General features: G+C 40.9%; 1 protein-coding gene across 5 annotated transcripts in view; it reads right to left on the minus strand.

The window, feature by feature from the left end:
• Positions 1-19901, minus strand: part of LYPD6B (LY6/PLAUR domain containing 6B) — a 30926-nt gene continuing 11025 nt past the window's right edge. For 2 of the 5 annotated variants that reach the window (XM_032445921.1, XM_015869229.2), the window contains exons 2-5: positions 5963-6113; positions 4746-4844; positions 3812-3942; positions 1-2864 (exon numbers count right to left, since the gene is read on the minus strand). In XM_032445921.1, coding sequence (XP_032301812.1) covers positions 2700-2864; positions 3812-3942; positions 4746-4844; positions 5963-6077 — 510 coding nt within the window. In that variant the 5' untranslated portion in view covers positions 6078-6113 and the 3' untranslated portion in view covers positions 1-2699. Of the gene's footprint in view, positions 2865-3811; positions 3943-4745; positions 4845-5962; positions 6114-6189; positions 6748-11036; positions 11370-18967; positions 19116-19901 lie in introns of those variants that run through there. The other 3 variants (XM_032445920.1, XM_032445922.1, XM_015869230.2) reach the window with 3 other exon arrangements.

The following is a 19901-nucleotide window of genomic DNA, read 5'->3' on the forward strand; positions in this document are numbered from 1 at the left end:
TACTTTGGCACTCTTTATTTTATTTTATAGGCGATTCTTCAGATACATACATTATGTGCACATTCCTTATCTTTTCAGTGTGACAAAGAGAATAAAATTCAGTTCAGCCAAGACAAAGATGAGCAGAGATACACACACATCCCCACGGCCTTTTGGCAGCTGCAGAGAACCTGAAAGTCATTTCTCTGTGCCAGAGCCCACCCCCTGGGCTGCTTTCCAGGGGCTTCCTGGTACTCCTGAATGCTCCAAAATGGCATTTGCAGAGCAAGTATTTACGGTAAACTCAATGTAAGTCTACAGAGCACTTTAATGCCTCATTATGATTGCCATAATTGCTCACAGAAACAACATTATGGAAGTACCTGATGTTCAATGACAAAACCAGGAAAAGATCCATGGTCCCAAACATCACACACAACTGAGAGACTCCCTGAGGAGCACAGAGCAAATCTGGGGTGGTTTTTCCATGGGAGAAAAGTTTGCAAACCCTGTGGGTCACACAGCAAAAAACATGTTTTTCATCACTAAACATCAATTCTAACTATGCCTGTAGGTATGTCAGAGCCCAAGATTAACGCTGTAGGTGTGTTGCTACCCAGGGATGATCTTTGAACAAAGGAAACGTGTCCAAAAATCATCCTTGGCAGCTTGGCACGTTGGATGGCCCAGTGACCTCAGACAATGTTAATGTTTAAAACCCCCAATTTCTAGGGTTACTTGAACATTTTAGAGATCACTTCTGAATCTCTTGGTAAAGCAAAGCTTTTAAGAAACCTCATCTCCAAAAGACACTGCAACAATCTGTTGTACCTTTCAACCCCTCTCATTTTGGCTGAGCCACTAGAAAAGATCAGAACAATCACAGAGATATACTCATAAATGAATCACAATTTTATTTACAAAAAGAAAGAAACATAATGCAATTCTCCAACCTTGTTGGGTGAAATCATAGAATCACAGATTGGTGTGGGTTGAAAAGGACCACAGCAACAACCTGGTTCCAACCCCCTGCTGTGTGCAGGGTCACCAACCAGCAGCCCAGGCTGCCCAGAGCCACATCCAGCCTGGCCTTGAATACCTGCAGGGATGGGGCATCCACAGCCTCCTCGGGCAACCTGTTCCAGTGAAACCCTTAGCTGTGCTGGAATATTGGGTTGCTGGAGAAGGGAGAGTTTGAAGAAACACAATTTGGCAAACAGGAGCAGCTGAAATTTATTAGATTTAGGATCATATCAAACTATCCTGACAACAACCTGAAATCAAGTACCTGCTGGCCTGTGAGTTTGCAGTGCAAAGAACATAAATAAGGTAGAGCATTAATGAAGTAACTGCACGCCTGACTTATTGTGGACCGTACTCAGGACAGCCTATGCAGCTCCAGCTACAGGGCTGTTAGGGGTGGGAGCTCACTGGAGCAGCCTGGGAGTGCTGGTCTGCATCACAAGCAACACAGAAGGAAACAAAGGTTCCAGTACATGTCACTGCTGTATCTGTAGCTGTTCATCTGACTGAAGAACTGTCATCTGCATGACCAGGATTCAAATAGTCAAAGCTGTTTATTTGAACCACATTAATCACCATAATACTGCAAAAAAAAAAAAAGAGCTTGGCCCCAAATCTTCAAGTGCTACATAAAGTTATGTCCAGAGGCCTAGGATATCCAGTTGCTGACTTCTGATCCATCGAGGAGAGCAACATTCCTGGGAGAATCTTCTGCAAATCAAGAGAGAACATAGCAGAGTTCTCTCCTTATTTGTAAAAGGGCCCATATGCCGTTTTTATGATGAAGTAACTGCTTGACTGTAGCCACAATTTGAAATGTGTGGCATTACTGCCATGTTAACATAACAAAAAGGACTCAGAAGCTGTGGTGAGCACACGAGGTGGGACTCTACTGCAAGAAAATCCTGCCTCTGAGGGCAGTAAGGAATTCTGAGTTAGGTGCTCCATCAGTTCATCCTTTTCAGACAGAAACTCTACCTAACTTCATACTGTTTTGTAATCCCAGTGTGAGACATTCTATAGGAAAGAAAGGCATAAGGTATTATTTTATTTCCCATAGAAATGACAGCTTTGATCAAAACAGAATCACAGAATTGTAGGGGTTGGAAGGGACCTCTAGAGATCACCGAGTCCAACCCCCCTGACAAAGCAGGTTCCCTACACCAGGTCGAACTTCTTTCATATGAGTTCTCCATGAAAACCATACCTAATTATAAGCTTACATACAGCTTACAGCCCATGTTATTCATAGTGTTATGCACAGTGATAAATAGCTTAGAAGCAGTTTCCATTACATTACAACACAAATTGGCACATGGTCCACCGAGAGCTCCCCTTTAACTCACCTGATTGTCTACAGAAACCTCCTTTCTTTGATCAAACACACACAAACCATACATGCATTTTCATCATAAAACCATCATAACAACTTGATTCTGCCTCACTGCTCAGTCACCACTGGGTTTCCTGCTGTGCTTTTTCTGTGTGTACATCTTGTTTTTCTTCTTTAAATACTGTGGACCATTTGAAATATCTTCATTAGAACACCCAAGGACTGCATGATATATACGTCTTCCCACTGTCCTCTCACATTTTATGTAATCAAGAAGTCTTGGTGGTTTCTCCTTGAGCATATTGAGCTCCTTACATGTTCCAAGGGCCCACAAAGGCAAGCAATGCAAAGGGAGGATGCTGCATCACGACAATGCAATTGCCATGACTGACACAAGCACTGCAATGCTGACCGTCCGCCGGCTGCCATCCGACGTCCTCCGTGCATGCAGCACAGCAAGTACCGCGTTTGTATGATTGGTTGGGATCTCCACATTGCAAATCATGCCTTCACAGCAAGAAACACATTCCTGTTGAGAAAAAGGAAATCACTGCACACGGGGCAATTCAGCAGCGGCTTCTAGAGATGCACGATCTGCAAGATGACTGCAGAGGATAATAAACTAAGCACGTTACCCAGCAGCCAGACCCAAGGCAGCAGATGCAGCACTGGTGTTACAGCTCTTCCTCCAAACTACACACCACAGCTTCCCCAGAGTAATTCACCACCCAGCCCAATAACTATGCTATGATAAACAGCTCCTTTGCAAAAACATGGAAGGTTAGACTGACTTCCATCCCCAAAATCGTTTAGCAGCTCATATTAATTAAAAAATAAATCACACAGGATAGAAAATGAGCTTAAGTCTATTCACAGAGTTGCGAAGAATTTTAAGAGGAAGATCATCAAAATATCTCCAGTTATTGAAACAGAATGTTTTGCACAACATGACAATGTCACTGAAAGTCTCCCAAGGCAAGAAGGGAACTGGACAAACTGCAAGAGTTTAATGAAGTGAAATATGGAACACGACAGTAACTGCAAGACTTGAGACTGGAAATACCCTTATAAGAAATAAGACACCCAGGTTACAGCCCTTAATCAGTGACTGTATTAATATGGTGGCTGCTGGGGGGCATTGCCTTGCTTTTCAAGGTTGGCTTCATGGGTCTGTAAATAGCAACTTTCAAACTCCCAGCAGGTTTTATGCTACAGAAAAATCGCTTTTTGCCTCTTCTAGATTTCTGCCATCAGGTGCTTCTTTAGAAGTGCTTATTACACCCCATCACACAGTCACGCACATAGGAAAGTAGGAGGAAAAGGATAGTCATGCTTCTATTGGTGAAACTGGATTTCAATCGTGAAGTACTGTAGAACAGATGCTGGCATCTGCTCTTCAGCTCTGCAGGTAAAACAGCTGCTGAAATTGAACTCTTAAAGCCAACGTGCTTCTCCTATGTAAGAAGTAGCGCTTACTGTGTGACCGCTTTCCCTGTGATGATGGCAGCCCACAAAATGGCATTCATCCCCAGTCGCGCACTTTTTGGTGACCGATGTACTCTTCCCATGGTCTGTGAAGAGATGAACTGTCAGACAGTACTGCGCACCTACAAAACAAATGTTTACACGTTCATTTTCAGACAGTGTGAACTCCTCTACAGGGCTCAAAAACTTCTCAACATTTAGCAAGATGTATAAAGCCATTTTTCAACTCACTCAGAATACCGCTTAGCAAGAAATTAATTAGTGAGGAAATCTCTCTGATCCTTCAAGCCTCCAGAAAAACTTCTAGCATTTAAACTACATATTTGTACTACAGGCTACACATTAATCTTTCATTTTCTACTCTTTTTTTGCAGCACATTGTTTTCTTCTTTGTTTCAGACATTTCCTTCATTCCTCTGGTTCATTTCTTTCCCTTTCCCACCGTGACCACCACTGTGAAGAAAAATGAGGAAACATATTTCCATTCTTTTCTACGTATCTATCATTCTCTCATACAAGTATGTTGCCCAGTCATTCAGGTCTTGATTGTCACAAGCAGAGTCACCACCACGACCGCCACACCTTGGGATGTTATCCAAAGAGAAGGAGATAAGGCCAAGAAGGCAATTCTCAAGGTTTTTTTGATAACACCCTTACAATTAATTCCCAGAAAGTACACACACACACGTCTATTTCTATATATACATATTAATTTTTGCAGTGTTGCTTTGCACTCTGCAACGGTCAGAATATTAAACTCAGCAAAAATCATATGACTCAGACTCACTAATAACATAATTGAGGGCATCAACATCACTGTGTTGGTATGTTAATCCTATTCAGTTAGACTTCAACAAGATGGCTGAGTCAGGGAGAAACAAGTTGAAGTGTGTAGGAAGAAAGCCCTTAGTGCAGAAACACTTACTTTCAGGACACCACCGATCTTCAGCCCATCTGTTGCAGTTGTAATTGTCCACCGCATTATCACAGGTAAAGCACTTAAAACTGTTTGGAAATGGAGTGGCTTTGAAAGTATTAAAATACAATAAGTTTACAAAACAAATAACAAACACCAATAAAACAACCATAAATCAAATGTTTAAAGTAGTATTTTAAGTGCTTGCACACACATACACAAACATGTTACATACATGTGCATCTTCTCAGTGATAGTTCACTGTTAGATAAATGCATCTTATGACACAAATTTTGCTGAAAGCTTTTAACTGCTTTTGCTTTGCTTGATCTTTAAAACATTTCCTCCTCTTTTCAGTCTCTCACAACCCAGAATACCTTTTAAGCATCGGTGGGAAAAGCAGTAAAGAGAGAACACCTTGTATATATTTACATGTATATACGTACACATTGTAATACATCCAACTGTACGTTGGTGCAGATACACAACCCATCTACATTCCTTTGATGCAAAATCTACTTCTTCAAAACCTGCTTCTGGTCTTGATCTCCAACTTTGGAGAATCTTTTCCCTTCAACAAAGGGATCAGGAGGACTATTTGAAAAGCTTATTTACATTACATACATATATAAAAATGAACTTAAGAAGCACGGTTCCCTATGTGCACCTATACTGTATCAGGTTTTATCATCAGGAAAATCTTTTCTTAAGTGAAGGGGTAAAATACTTCTGATGTTAGATAAGAGGCGAAAGTATGATGCTATTAGCAACAACCGGATTCACAGGTCTCACAACGTTTTTAATTACCTTCAGCTTGAATTAATTGCATGCTGCACACCTATTCTTCCCCTTACCAAAAACCCAACAACATTAAAGACAAAAGACACCTGTTCTGTATTTACAAGAAATCTACCGCATAATGTTGTCTGCAGGGAGATGCTTCAGAGGCAGAAAAATATCATGGAAAACATTAGAAATATAAAAGCTGTTGCTGTGGTGAACTCTTTAGTTTAGTGCTGCATTCAACAGTTTATTTCCTATCAGGCAACACAAGCCTTAGAAACAAACTGCTCTTGATTGAGAAGCAAAAAGTTTTGCTTTAAAAATCTAATTCTTCGTGTTTAAAGAGGAAAAACTTTTAAGAAACAAATTGCTGAAAGCATATGGAAATTAACTAAAATACTGTTATGAATGCACATGCAAGAAAAACAGAACCGTCTACTTACGGTCTAGTGGAGGTCTCACATTGTAAAAGTTGATGTTCTTTGCTGAAACCCAATTCCCTGAAAAGAGGACGAGTGGAAGAAAGGCTCCAACCAGCAAGTGATAGAACAGCAGCATGCTGAATATGGTACGTGAGAAGTAAAAGACTGAGGCCTAGGAAAGAATGGGAAAACATTGCTTATGGGGAATCATAAACAACAGCACATTAACAGTAAATTAATTCTGAAACCTTGAAAGTTCAGCCCGTAGATCTACATTGTGAAAATGGCTAAAGCAAGCAAGCATACCTCGTTAACAGCAACTCAAAGCTGAGCAGTTACTGCCTTCTGCTGGCCAAGATCCTGCACAAAGTGCTTAAATTTCCACAAATTCAAGAATACTGCTTGTTTAATCTACTTGTCCTTCTAAGCAAAGTCAGTCTTATAGATGCTTTGTAATCATTCCTGAAAATCAACACCAAAACAGAGATCCTTTACATTCTACTTGAATAAGACAGGATTACAGCGCCACTAAAGACAACACAATGCAGACAAATGTTGGTTTGAACACGAACAGCCTAGAATCCAAGATTTAGCCCATCCAGTTCCTTTACTGATACAGATCAGCATATCTCTATTGACTTCAGGTAAGGGACACCATCTGAATCATAAACATATTGTTTGGCATTATCCATCATGAGTGTAGAAGAAGAACTAATCTATTCACTTTTGGGTCAGTTTGATATTTAGATATACTCATGCACACGTGTGATAAAAAAGTAGTGACACAGGACCCAGTTTCATTATTATGAAGTAGAATCATTATTAAATAGCACTCAGCCCATGCAAACTCCCAGCAGGAGAAGCAAGACTGAGCGGAGGCTCCTGCTAAACCAGATACATTGCCTTGAGATGCCAGCTGAATTCATTCAGTAATTCCTGCAACCCTGACGTAAAGATTACCACCCATTTGTACTGCATCTGAATCAGAACAGCCAAAAGAGCATCTCTCTAAAAAGGGCAAACAGTTCAAGATGGGTTATTGTAGAGATAACAATCGTGCAATTTTTACTTTCCCAAAGCTATCACAACTACAATGGAAGATCAGTGAACTGAGAGTGATGGGGGCCCAGGCCAGTGCCCATACAGGGCTTGGACTTTGTGATCCTAGAGTTCTTAATGATTCTATGCACTACATCATATTGCTCTGCCCTTTCAAGTGCTATCCTAATACAGACATACAGATTGCTTCCCTCCTGCATTAGCCCAGTGTTACATAAGAGAAATAAGACTAACTGGAGAAGCAATAGGACTTCACAGCTCTTCCATGAGGACTAGTGTACTTTTTTTGTAAGGTACTTTGCAGGTAATTACCTGTGTGGGCCCAGCCTACACCAGTTGAACATACATTTCACACTCTGGAGATACATATCTAATCCGTTAACACATGCTACGACCAAAATAGAAGCATTAAGCAACAACAAGAAAACCTAAAATAGCAAAGTCCATGATCAGAGTCTAGATTAGAGATTATTAGCAAACTATGAAGAAAGCAGGTCCCCCACAGCTCGTTTCTTACTGAAACAGTTTATAACACTCTTATCTCACTAACACATTTTTACACATACACTTTGCTTTTATTGCCCCTTCTGATGGATGATCGTGGATGATGGTGGAGGACTTTTCCAACCTTGGTGATTCCATGATAAGCATATTTTCTATAGAATAATTCTTTCCATGATAATAACCGCTGTTAGAAACCTTGTCTTCACGTTCTTACCCCACAAGGATGGTACTTACTTACTTATAGGGCAGTTTAAGGTCCTTAACGCCTACAGGCTGCCACAAGCATGAGAAAAATTTCTTCTGACCCTCTTAACGCTGTCACCCTCCCTAAGTTTCCTTTCAATACAGGCTGTGCTGGTGTTTTTTGAACATCACAAGCAAGTAACTTATAAATTAGCAAGCTACTTCCAATTGAGTTGGAAATTTCAGTGTATTTCAGGCAGTTGGACAGCATTTAATCCTCTCAGATTCACTCTGTAGAAAGATACAGTGCTGAGCCATTTCAGCACATAACAGTTGTTACAATTTCTCTCTTCAACTACATTTTTTGTAGTTTCTACTGGGGTGAGGAGGAACTGCCTTTATGGGCAGCCTGGTCTGCAACCTGATCTGATGCACCTGGGGAACAAATCAAAGGCACAATTCCTCTTGTGCCAGCTTTCCATAAACTCAAGCTCCCTCCTGCTCCCCTCCCCAAGTTCCTATTGCTTTCCCCAGAGCAGCTCACGCCAAATGGAAAATTTTAGAGAAAAAGACCAACAAAAAAAGCTCGTCCTCAGCTGGCGTAAAGCACCGTAAACTGACCTCACCATTTGCCCTACTCAAAGGTGTCCTTGTTTGCTAACCAGGCCAATAAATAATGGATGGCGTTTGAAATAGTCCTGGTTACACAGCTGTGCCAGAAGCCATTTTCAAATAAAATAGGAAAATATTGGCAAAAAAAAAAAAAAGCAGCTTTGTTATCTCATCCAGAATCTTTAAAATGCTTATTTTTCTTCAGGGTCTCTTATCTCGACTGTGCTCTCATATAATATTATTCTAACAGTATGAGCAAACACTTCATTAGGTACAATTAGGAATTCTCATTAATGAAAGGAAAAAAACCAAAACCTGTCACTCTGTGGAAGATTAACTTATATAAACAGGAGAAAAACTGGAGATAGCATTCACAGGGCAAGGGAAGGTGACCCAAGAGGGAAGGGCTGTGAATGAGTGCTCTGTAAGGAACTGATAACTAAGGCATTCAAGAAAATCATGAGGATAATGGCTGAATCGACAGATTGCAGGGGATTTATTTGACGGTGTGTAAGGGAAGAATAGGAAGCAATGTGCTCAGGTTCTAATTTTAATAAAATTCAGGTCTGTCTACATTGTTTTTCCTGGCAGAGGCTATGGAGGATTAGCAGATTTAACATCAGATATGGAACGCAAATGAAACTTCCTCCTGTCATTTAGTAAGCAATTTTCAGGTGCTATTAGATAATTGCAAATGCTTCCATAAAGCTTATTAAATACCACTTCAGGACATGAGAGCTGGAAATACATAGGCAGAAAGGTATGTATGGTAAGGGCTGAAAGCATTACAGCCAATACCTGACATCATCAGGTGTTCCCTACATTAAGTCAGAAAGGTAAAACTGACATTTTCACTTATGTAAAGGGAAAAAAATAGCTCCTGATCTTCCCCATTTCCTCCAGCAGTGCTGCCATTCTCACGTCCTTTCCTCTAGAGATCATTTAATTTGATTTGTAAAGCAGTATTTACCACACTTCAAAACTCAGAGAGTGAATAAATAAATGAGGAGCATAAGAGAAAAGCTTCATTTTCTGTGGGAAATAAACGAGCTTACTTAAAGTACGTTTTAAAAGGGGGGAATAAGGAAGTGTTTTGAAAGACTAAGAAGCCCCAAAATACTACTATGTATTATATGATACGTATAGTATATTATATAATAATACTATGTGCAAAGTAAAACTATTCATTATACGAGTTCTACCCTTTCTTATTTAATAAACAGATGTTTCTCTTTTCCTTACAGCACGTTACCATTAGTACAGAATAACAAAGGAAAAGTTTTTGTATTGCACTGACACATAACTGCAACTAATAGCGCTGACTGAATAGGATTTATGCCATCACGACCATTTTTAACCTCATTTCTTTATCTTCACCCACACTAACACTTAACCGTGCCTGGAATTAAAATTGGGCTTGATTACAAAAAATTATAGAGTTCTTTATCTAAGGTCTTATAAAAACAAAACACAGACGTGGTAATGACAACACCACTTTGTTGGGGGTATAGTGCTGGCATGGTGGGTAGTGATGCAAACATTGAGACATGTAGGTGTCTGAGTACTGACACGGTATGGGCAACAACAATGGCTTTGGAAATTATCAATGTGATAAACCTCAGCCATACCACAGAAGTGAAGCATTCCCAAGGATAACATATGCATTTGTTTTAAGCTCTCACAAGAAAGATCCATGGGGTGAAAACTGCTTTATAATTCGTCTGACACCTCTTTCCTTTCATAGCCAAATCTGTTCAGGAAAGAGTAGTTCTGAGCACTGACATTCATTTTAATGTTCAGAATCCCTGATCATGTTTGAGAAGTAATTTGTTCTACCTAAAAATCCATTAAGGAGACACACATTTCCTATTCCCTTCCATGGGTATAGAATTTCCTCTAACAACTGCACTTTGTCAAAGCTGTGGATAACCGTAAGTTTTACACTTAAGCTTGTAACAACTTCTTTATATCACACATGAAATGGTTTTAAATCTCTCTCCCACCTGTGCAAGACTGGAAATGGGAACTTAATACTACTCTAGAGAGAAGGGGAATAGGCAGTGCTTTTACTTGCCTTGCAGAAAATTCAGATGAAAGGATTAATCTGCATTTGTTTTAAAACTACTTGCATCTTACGTACACACAAACTTCCTACATATGACAATATCATTCTGCATTTTTCCTACCCAGAACTTCTCATAATTCTATCACAAACTATGTGCCATGTACCCAGTAATACATGCCTAAATGTTACACCTGCTGTTCCAGGCAATAAAGCACAAACCATTCTACGCAATAGAAATAGCAACCTGCTTGACTTCCATCGGGGAAACAAATACCATCCTCCCTTTCAAACTAAAATTTCAAATTGAGATTTGCAAAGAAAGAATTTGCTTGGAGAAAAGTTGGTTTCGGTGTAGTCCTATTTCAAATCCGAGACTCATCATCATCTGCCTGAACCTAAGAAGGCACTGTGGGAGCAAGGAAATTAGAAGGCGGCTTCTGCATCACAAAGACATTTTTCACAAGCTCCGCGCTCAGAGTATTTTAGAGCTAAGATTTAAGCTACACAGCAGCTGAGCTCATAAACCTGGAAAGAATGCTTAAACCTCCTTTATCCCAACCCAACGTGCACTAAGTTCACTGCTGCCAACCTTGACTTCCTTCTTTCGGGGCACAGGGCAAGTTTAAAAGTCAGTTGTGAAGAACAAGCTGTCTGTCTTCACATTGAACTCACCACAAAGAAACCTGTGTTTGTACACAATGTATTTGCAGCAAGGAGATTTCTCTCCCTACACAAATTACAGCAGCTGAAAAAATGAACTGGCACCATTTCTCCCCAGGTGACATTCGTGCTCCCCTTGCAGCACACTGCTGTCAGCCAGCACTGCATCCCTGCTAAGCAACACGTCGACAGCACCCGGATTCATTTCAAGAGCTCAGACTTTCATTTTTGAGGAACTCTTTATTGAAAAAATGTAACTTTGAAAGCAGAAATCTTTTGCAGGTTGTACTGTCGTGGCCTACATGATCTTTCCATCTCCTAAAAGGACCAATTTTCATTGCGAATGTGCTGCAGGGAGGGAAAAAAGGAGATTCTGATTGCTGTCAAGTGAACACAGAATACAATTGAAGCAGCTCTCCAATTAAGGCCTGGAATTGTATTGCCCGCAAACCTGCACTGCAGCTCAGTGTCACACATCACGCATAACATTGCTATCATTGTACCATAACATTATCATTGTACCATAACTAGTTTGGAACAGAGAATTAATCACAGTGTCACTGATTACACTTCAGGACAATGCTTTGTGCACTGAATCCCCTCTCTTCCGCATCACTGAGGCTGATCCTCGCAGTCACTGAGAACCAATGAAGTAGTTGAGTAATTGCCATTACTCTGCCTTGCCCTACACAAGCCGACATAACATCTCGTGCAGAACAGTCTTTCCGATGTCATTTTCAGCAGATAAGCTCAAATTGTGCATATTCTCCCAGCTTTTCCTCTCATGTCTCATGCTACTTCGCTCTAAAGCAAGGGACAGTTGAAACACGGCTTGATAGAAAGTAAGGATTTTCCTTTTGGATAGATTCATTTCTTTCTACTAGAGATAGAGCCACTAATGGATAAGAGGAGAATCTCACTTCTGAGACAAGGTTGTCTGTTTGCAGGGCTCCTACAATTTGCCACCAAAGAGTGAGCTGAGAGGCTGGCAATGGTGCCTTTTAGGAAAACATTAACGTACATGACAGAATATATCTACACACGTTTTACAGCGTCGTCTTAAAGGTTAACTTGGATAACACGCCCAGGGTATGTGAACTCTGCAAAAGCAAGAGATGAAGCACGGTGAGGAGAACAAGGCTTCATTTTTCTAAGGCTACTAACAAAGCATGTTTAAATTCCTTAGGCAGATTCAATCACAAAAAGAATTAAGAGTCATTTGTTTGTTCTGAAATGCTTTCAATGAACTGGGCTTAACAAACTGCTGACCCCTCCTGTCTGACCTAGCATAAAAATGGCATTTGCTTCCAATCATCACCTCTAATCCATGCAGCTGAAAGCAGCAAGAAGCAGATCCCAGTTTTTACTAGATGAGAACTATTACCCACGAGAGCATTTGGCACAATTTGTTACCTGAACAGCCCCAGCCAGCTTTCTGCTGCAGCAAGAGAGGAATGATTTGCTCTCATTTCAAAGGGAGGGACAACACATACAGAAAGAGCTCCTTTTCACGGCTTCACAAAAGCCATGTTGACATACATGCCATACCTTCAACTGCAAAATCCAAATGCTGTTCTCTTCCTCTAAGGCTCAAATTTCTCCAGTAAGAGCACAGAGCTTCCACATCTCCCAGCACAACGGGGTACTAAGTATTAATAGTTAAAATTCTGGGGGGTTTGACCACATGATCTCCAGAGGTCCCTTCCAACCCCCACCATTCCGTGATTCTATGAAATGTGGTAATATATAATCAAAATTAATTGAAAATCGTTAATTTTTGTCCAGTTTTGCTGTAAACATCCATGCTCTTGAAACGGAAACCCATCACTGCGTAAGCCAGGACATGATTTCTAATCTGACCTAACCGATAGCTTTCATCCAATTAGAAGAACAATAGACACCACGTGCACACTCTGCCTCTGCATTTATCTGCCCAAAAGAGATTCTTAAACACACTGAAAGTGCAGTCACAAGTAGCAGTATGAATGCCTGTGGGTGGGGAGATTTATTTACTCTATACATCGCCCGCAGTGTAGTGCTCAAGATTGAATTCCACAAATTAAAGTTGACAGTTCTTCTGTTTCCTTCTTCTCCTGCTCACAAATCAACAGCAGTGCTAAACAGAAACGCACTACAAGCAGAAAAAATTCTCACTTTCCTGACAGCAATAAATCCCTGGCAGCCAAGGCAGCCCTGGGTAAAAGCCATACAAGTAAATATTGTTTTCTAGGAGGAAGTGCCAGTTTCTGTGTCATTTGAAATCTCATCAGTGGTTTCTTCAGAGATTGATGAGCTGGTATGGGTGGGCTGAACATCAGCTGAAGTGCCAAACTAGTTGCCTTGTTTTTTTGGCTGGTAACTCTCCTTTTCAGAGCAGACAGACTGTCCTACTTCCATTGCAGCAAACTAACCCATGTGGTTACTGATAAAGCCTATAGCTAGAAAACATCACATACTACAAGCAAACCATGTGGTGTTTGCATGCTGTCCTTCAAAACAGATCAACAATTCAACATAAAGGCTGAATAAGTAGTTTACTGTAGCTGTTTCTCCTTATTGTGCTTCTCCTACTGTACAGGGCAGCTCCAAGAACTCCGGGATGCCATTTCAGTAAGCTATCCATATAAATGAACACAGGTGAAAACTTGCCTTGCTACTATTCCCCTCTAAACAGAAAGCAATTCACCAGGGAAAGCAGAAATCGTACTCCTTTTGTGTGTGGGAGCTCACATTCTAACTCCTCACCATCAAAGGCCCCATGTGCTTTTTCATAAGGTTACTCAGAATATCCTTTGTGTAACCTTAAGCGTATTTTAGGCAGATAAGTCATTACCGAACTAGTGCTCGCTAAGTTGGAAAAGAGGGCACCAGAAGTAAGGAAAAAAACACCACTAAAGAAAACTAAACCACTATCAAACACTAGTAAGAAAATAAACAGCAATATGAAAAACACTCTCCTAACAAGAACTATCCCAATGCTTTTTGCATTGTAGGTCATGAAATTCATCCATTATCCACAGATTAGAAATATCTCTCTTTAGAGGTCTGCCAGAAATCATAGATCCTACTTGCACACCCTCAGAACACGTTCTGTGAACATCAGTGGAGGAATAAAGACTTTCAGAGGGAAGCTGGTAGCTTATTACTTCCACTCCATCACTCCTAAACACCATCCATGCACGGATTATGAAGAAATTGACACAAACAGGAATTAAACCCCCCACTTCAAAGATTTACAGCCACGTGTAAACAAAAGAACATAAAATGAAACATTTTCAAACTCAGATCTTCTGTTCCAAGTGTCAGCCTGGAGCAACGTTTTGTGCCTGTGCTACATATGAACTGCATTAAGCCCTTCAAACATGGAAAGGCTCAAAAAGAACATCCTTTCAGACTCTTTATCATCACTGCACTGATAAATAGAGGTTAGGTGTTGAGAATGAAGACAAGCAGGGAAAAGAAATGGAGAATGGGCTGCATCAATAAACTCAATCGGGACAATTAAAAGGAAAACACAGACAGAAGGGCCAGGACAAGTCCGCTGGCTGAGAAGGCAGAAAGTGAGATGAAATAAGAGAATTTTAGTGCCCAAAGGATAAACTGAAGAATTCTACAGAATTAAGTTACACAACAGGTGGCAAGCTACCCTTCCTTAATAGCAGGCAAATAGACAGGAAGCAATAAACTTTACTGCAGGAAAAAAGAAGTTCAACAGTCTTTTGAAGCAAGAGAGCTCTCTTGCTGCAGTTCTGAATGGGCTCCAGGCATTCCAAGGCAGCAGTGGGGAAAAAGAGACAAATCTCCTGGACCACTCTAAGCCAATGCTTTAACCACTTGTATCATCAGCATAAAGGGATGCTGTACCAGAGAGTCTCAAATGTGGTCTTTTCAAGCAATATCTGTATACTTTACCTAAGACATATAACAGTGTCCATGGAGAAGTAGATGCATAAGGCAATACAGCTTAAAACAAGAGGGAAATGTCTCCAACCCCCAGCACTGTCCAGTAAACAGAAGCCTCATAACGTGCAGCTTCTACATCTGATGGAATGGTAGGAATATCTGTAATTATACATGCAGTTGTATGTCCTACTTAAGGATCAAAAAGTAACTGAATATTCAACAGTACTGATAATAACTACTGCCTGTATTACAGGCATAAAGCCTGACCTTAAAAAATGTGGTCTTAATCAAAATTAAATAGGCCATTTGACCACATCAACTCATTAGAGTCTATAAAAGGTGGTTGTGTTTAAGACAATAAATCAGTAGCTGAGGCAGAAAGCTAAATTCTCTGAATGCAGACCAAGACAGAGCACGCTGCAAAACAGACACTACTTTCCCCACCCAACCTCCATTCTCTCTTCAAAACCCTTGGTTACTTAAGTACTGATCACCTAATTAAAGAAACACGCACAGTCTTCATTTGGATAATTATTGCTGTCTACTTATAATACTCCCAGCACACACTCCTCCAGTTAATAAATGCATATTTCAAGCACACTTAAGCCTACTGTTGATGTTCTGTGGGTTTAACTCCCCAAGCAGGGTGACACAGCAGCACCAACAAGCAGTAACAAAGTCTCAACACCAGCCTGCTGGTAATCCAGCAGAATTCAACTAATTCTCAATTCTGCCCAGAAAAACACAGAACAGAAAAGCAAAGAGCACTTCCCTCCTTCCACATCAAGGAAGGACAAGACATTGCAATAAGCTCTGGTGATACCTGTTGCCAGATTTCTCCAGTGCCCCCTGGTTTTGTTTGCTTTGGTTGTTTTCCAAAACCACCTTCCACTGAACATATCAGGAAGATACAGTGTGAGAGGCTTTAAATGCAAAACGTGATTACAGGCTAAATACAACAACAAGCATTCAGAAAATGTTTAACTGATGAATAACTCTCAAATCCTCCTGGTCCTAGGGAGAAACTGCTCATCTGCTCAGGTCTGCTGATGTACAACTGAGTGCAAGAGGCTCCAACTCAAATGCCTTAGAGCATAATGCTGATTTGCAATTATCATCTATATGTCACTTCCTCACTTGCCACACCAGCGGGAATTCCCTCTTTGATGTTCTGCAGTTCTAAGTCTAGCAGAGCATCACCCCACTCGCTTCATCCTGTAATTCCACCGTAAGAAATGTTTGTGTCTGTGCCTGACCTTTAATTTGTACCATTTCCTTGAAAAGTGGATTGCAGGTTACAAACACAGTCGGATGACTTCAAGGATGTAGTTGGGAAAACACTGACAGCAGACCTAATGAGGCACACACATGTGGATGGCAGCCCCAGGACAGACCTCAGTGAGTGTCCTCCTGTCTGCTTCTAAAAACGACCTGCCAGCTGCTGGGCTCACCATGTGCACAAGCAGGTGACAATATCTTCACACTGCCCGTGCAAACCGTGTGCCAGTGCCACATCTTACACAGAAGCACAAGAGCGATTCACAACATTCAAAAACAAGGTTACAGCGATGACTTCCCCCTAACTAGCAAAGCAATAACGTGTAACAAACATTCATCCTCCATGAACGTGTCAGTGCTGGAGATGAAACCTCTTCACAGCAAAATCTGTTCAGCTGCAGATTAGAGCACAATCCTTAACAAAGACAATTCCCAGTTTAACACTCATTAGCCCATTCCAAGGAACCAAAAAGCACAGCCAGCTGCACCACAGCAACAAATAACCAGAAGCAGAGTGGGGGCATTTTCAGGCAAAAAAGACAACAAAAAAAGAAACCATTCAGGTCAAGAAGAGACTATAGAAGATTCTCTGCTTTCTGTTCAGGGTACAGAGCAAACTCAGAGCAAAACTACCTCTCTGTAACCTTTGCCATGAGTGGAAACCTCAGTGGTTTTTTATCCCCGCCAAACAATTTCACACTGAACACAGCGAAGCGATGCTGCAGCAGAGGCCAAATTCCTCCAGCTCTTATCAGGCAGTACGTAGGCACTATAAAGTGTTGTGGAAAGATAAAGTTCTCCAGCTGCTGATGGTTGCTACTGTCAGCCAAAATGAGGTCAAAAGTTAACACGCCTGGCTTATGCACAAAGGTTTAGGGATCAGGTAAGCTGAACCAAGAACAGCTCACTGAAAGCAACCAGAGTAACTGATAACTAAAAGCAATTGATTGTTGCACTAATTGTCACACTGTCCTCTCCAGAATTTAATCCAAAGACAAAAGATCAGGAAAATTGTATTTTTTGAAGTTATTCATGGTAAGACCTAAGGACACACAAGAAATCACTGAACTAAGCATTTGGTAGTATATTGAACAAGGACAGATGAGCATAATGCCAGTTTAAGAGCTGGAAAAGACAGACCCAATTTTGCAATTTATTGACAGCCATCAATATTGTGCTCATATAGACCTGAATTCAATTTTACAATTAGTTGCAAAGTTAGTGAGTCTGTTGAAACACAAACCTGAAACTTCAGGCATAGCTGAAAATCTAACAAACCATTCAGAATAGGAGGAAAAGTGCCCAACTGGTGAACACAGGGATCCACATCTACCAATACTTGTTTACGTTTCCAGTTAGGGCAGTGTGCTTTGCTTTTGTAGCTGCCCAGAGCTTAGTGCTGGCGTAAAACTGTGTCAAAGCTGGTATGAGTTTCTTCCTCTATTCGTATGGCTGCTCTTTACAAACAACTTAATTTTAAAAGTGGGATCTTTCTTAGCTTGTCTCAGCTATAACACACCGAGAGTGTCTGACAGCTTCAGTACAGCATCAAGAGAAAGCTGAAACACTTCCTGCACCCTTCCAGGCACATTCCAACAGGATATTCACACATACTCAGCTGAGGAACACAGGGATCCCAGCAATTTTGGGTTCCATCTTTCAGCTTGGAGACTGGGTGAGCCTCTGCTTTATGCTGGTGACACGGAGAAGAGCAGATTGTGCCAACAGGATCACCTCACAGGCCCTATCTGATACAATCCTGTAACTTGTCAGGAATCTCCAACACTGGAAGGGCTCCAGAAACAGGAGAAATATGACAGACACGCCATAAAGGCTGGCCTTGCTTCAAAGGCTTAGAAGAGTGGGGAAGGGAAAAGAGGGGTGGAGTGATGAAAAAAATAATCCCATCTTAATTATACACACAGCTTAAGTATCCCATCTATGTGAAAGCTCTCCGGCTTTGTATCCTGAATACCTTCAGGGCTCAGAAAGCTGCCTGGAACAGACATAGCTTGGAATGGTTCTCTCCTGCATGTCTCCTAAGTGGCTGCACAAGAGAAAAGGACGATGGAACAGAGGGCACAGCTACAGAGGAGCAGCTGAGGTGGCTCAGTTGGTTGAGCTTTGAGGGGAGGTCTCCTGGCAGCCTGCAGCCTTCCAAGAGAGGAGTGAAGCTGCAGGCACTGATCTCTGCCCATGTCTGAACTGTAAATAAATCAACTTTTGTTGATACCCCATTTCAACTGCTTTAAAAGGCAGCCCTCCAATTTTATCTTGATGCAACTGCTGATATCTCACATAAAAAGAAGTAATAACAAATCTGAAGTTTAACATATAGCAAGCAAAGATCGCTGCAGCACTCTGCGCCAAGCAAGAAAAGAACTAAAGGTGCTCTACAGAGCTTTTACTTAGAATCAAAGAATGGCCTGGGTTGAAAAGGACCACAATAATCATCTCATTTCAATGCACTGCTATGTGCAGAGTCACCAGCCACCAAACCAGGCTGCCCAGAGCAACATCCAGCCTGGCTTCAAATGCCTCCAGAGATGGGGAATCCACAAAACTTATCCTCAAAATGCCAACCATTAAGCCACCGCCTTCAGCAATGCACTCCCCATCTGCATTCAAGGACGTAATTGGAAATAAATCCTAATATTCAGTCTAAAAAGCCTCCTCCTTTAAAATCTTATTTTTCTCATTATTTGAGCCTTTCAAGACCACGCTCTCCCCTGCTCCCTGAAATATTCACCTCTACTCCTTACTTTTTATTTGATAAAAACACTCTGTGCTCCCTCTTTGGTTATAATTTGGTTGTGATTCTCACAGTTGGCTCTTCCAAGAATCTCTTACAGAAGGTATCTTCTGCTTTGGTCATCCTTGTTCACCTCCTCTGAACTCCATCCATACCATCTAAAACAAACAGATAGGCACATGTTTGCATTTTCTGACATCATGACAGGGTTTTAATGAAATACCTGCTTTTAATATGCAGAAAAGTGATTTTTCCACTCTCAAGTTAAATATTGCTGGGAACAGACAAAGGTCAAACAGTTCCTAAAACAATCTTTCAGCAAAACTCTCTTCACCTTTTCCTGAACATCTATAAGGCCAGCAGGAACAAATGTGTATATTTAATGGATGCATTTTTGTCCATGTGCATTTGGTTTTGCATTCGTGCTTCATTAATGTGATGGTACCACAAGCTAAGCAAAGGCTAAAACTAGTTAGAGTTTGATTTTCCCTGAGAAAAGCCAGGGCTTTGTGACACAAAATTACACAGGTGATAAATTAAGCAGAAGTTTCATCTAATAAATATCAGAGATTATTTAAAGCTGCTTATTCTTCAGGTAAAATACTGGTTCCAACCACTAGATACGTTCATTACACAGGGATAACTACATGGGCCAGACTTTATGCTCTGAGTCACCTGCATAAATTTCATGTTGATACTGGATGTACATGATTATTACTTCTTTATCTTGAAGATTTACTGTAGCTGATATGAAGACACTGCTACACCAGCACAATAAAGAGAAAAAAGGAAAAATTGTCATTATCATTCCACTGCTGACAACTGTTATAAATAAGAATGAGGACAGCCTTGGCAGTACAAAGGCAGACTACTGCAATGTAAGTGAAAGCTTTATTAGGCATATTTTCTTGACTAGAAAGCAAGTGCTACTTGAGCCAAGAGAA

The sequence above is a fragment of the Coturnix japonica genome, chromosome 7, assembly GCF_001577835.2.
Source record: "Coturnix japonica isolate 7356 chromosome 7, Coturnix japonica 2.1, whole genome shotgun sequence".
Lineage (NCBI taxonomy): Eukaryota > Metazoa > Chordata > Aves > Galliformes > Phasianidae > Coturnix > Coturnix japonica.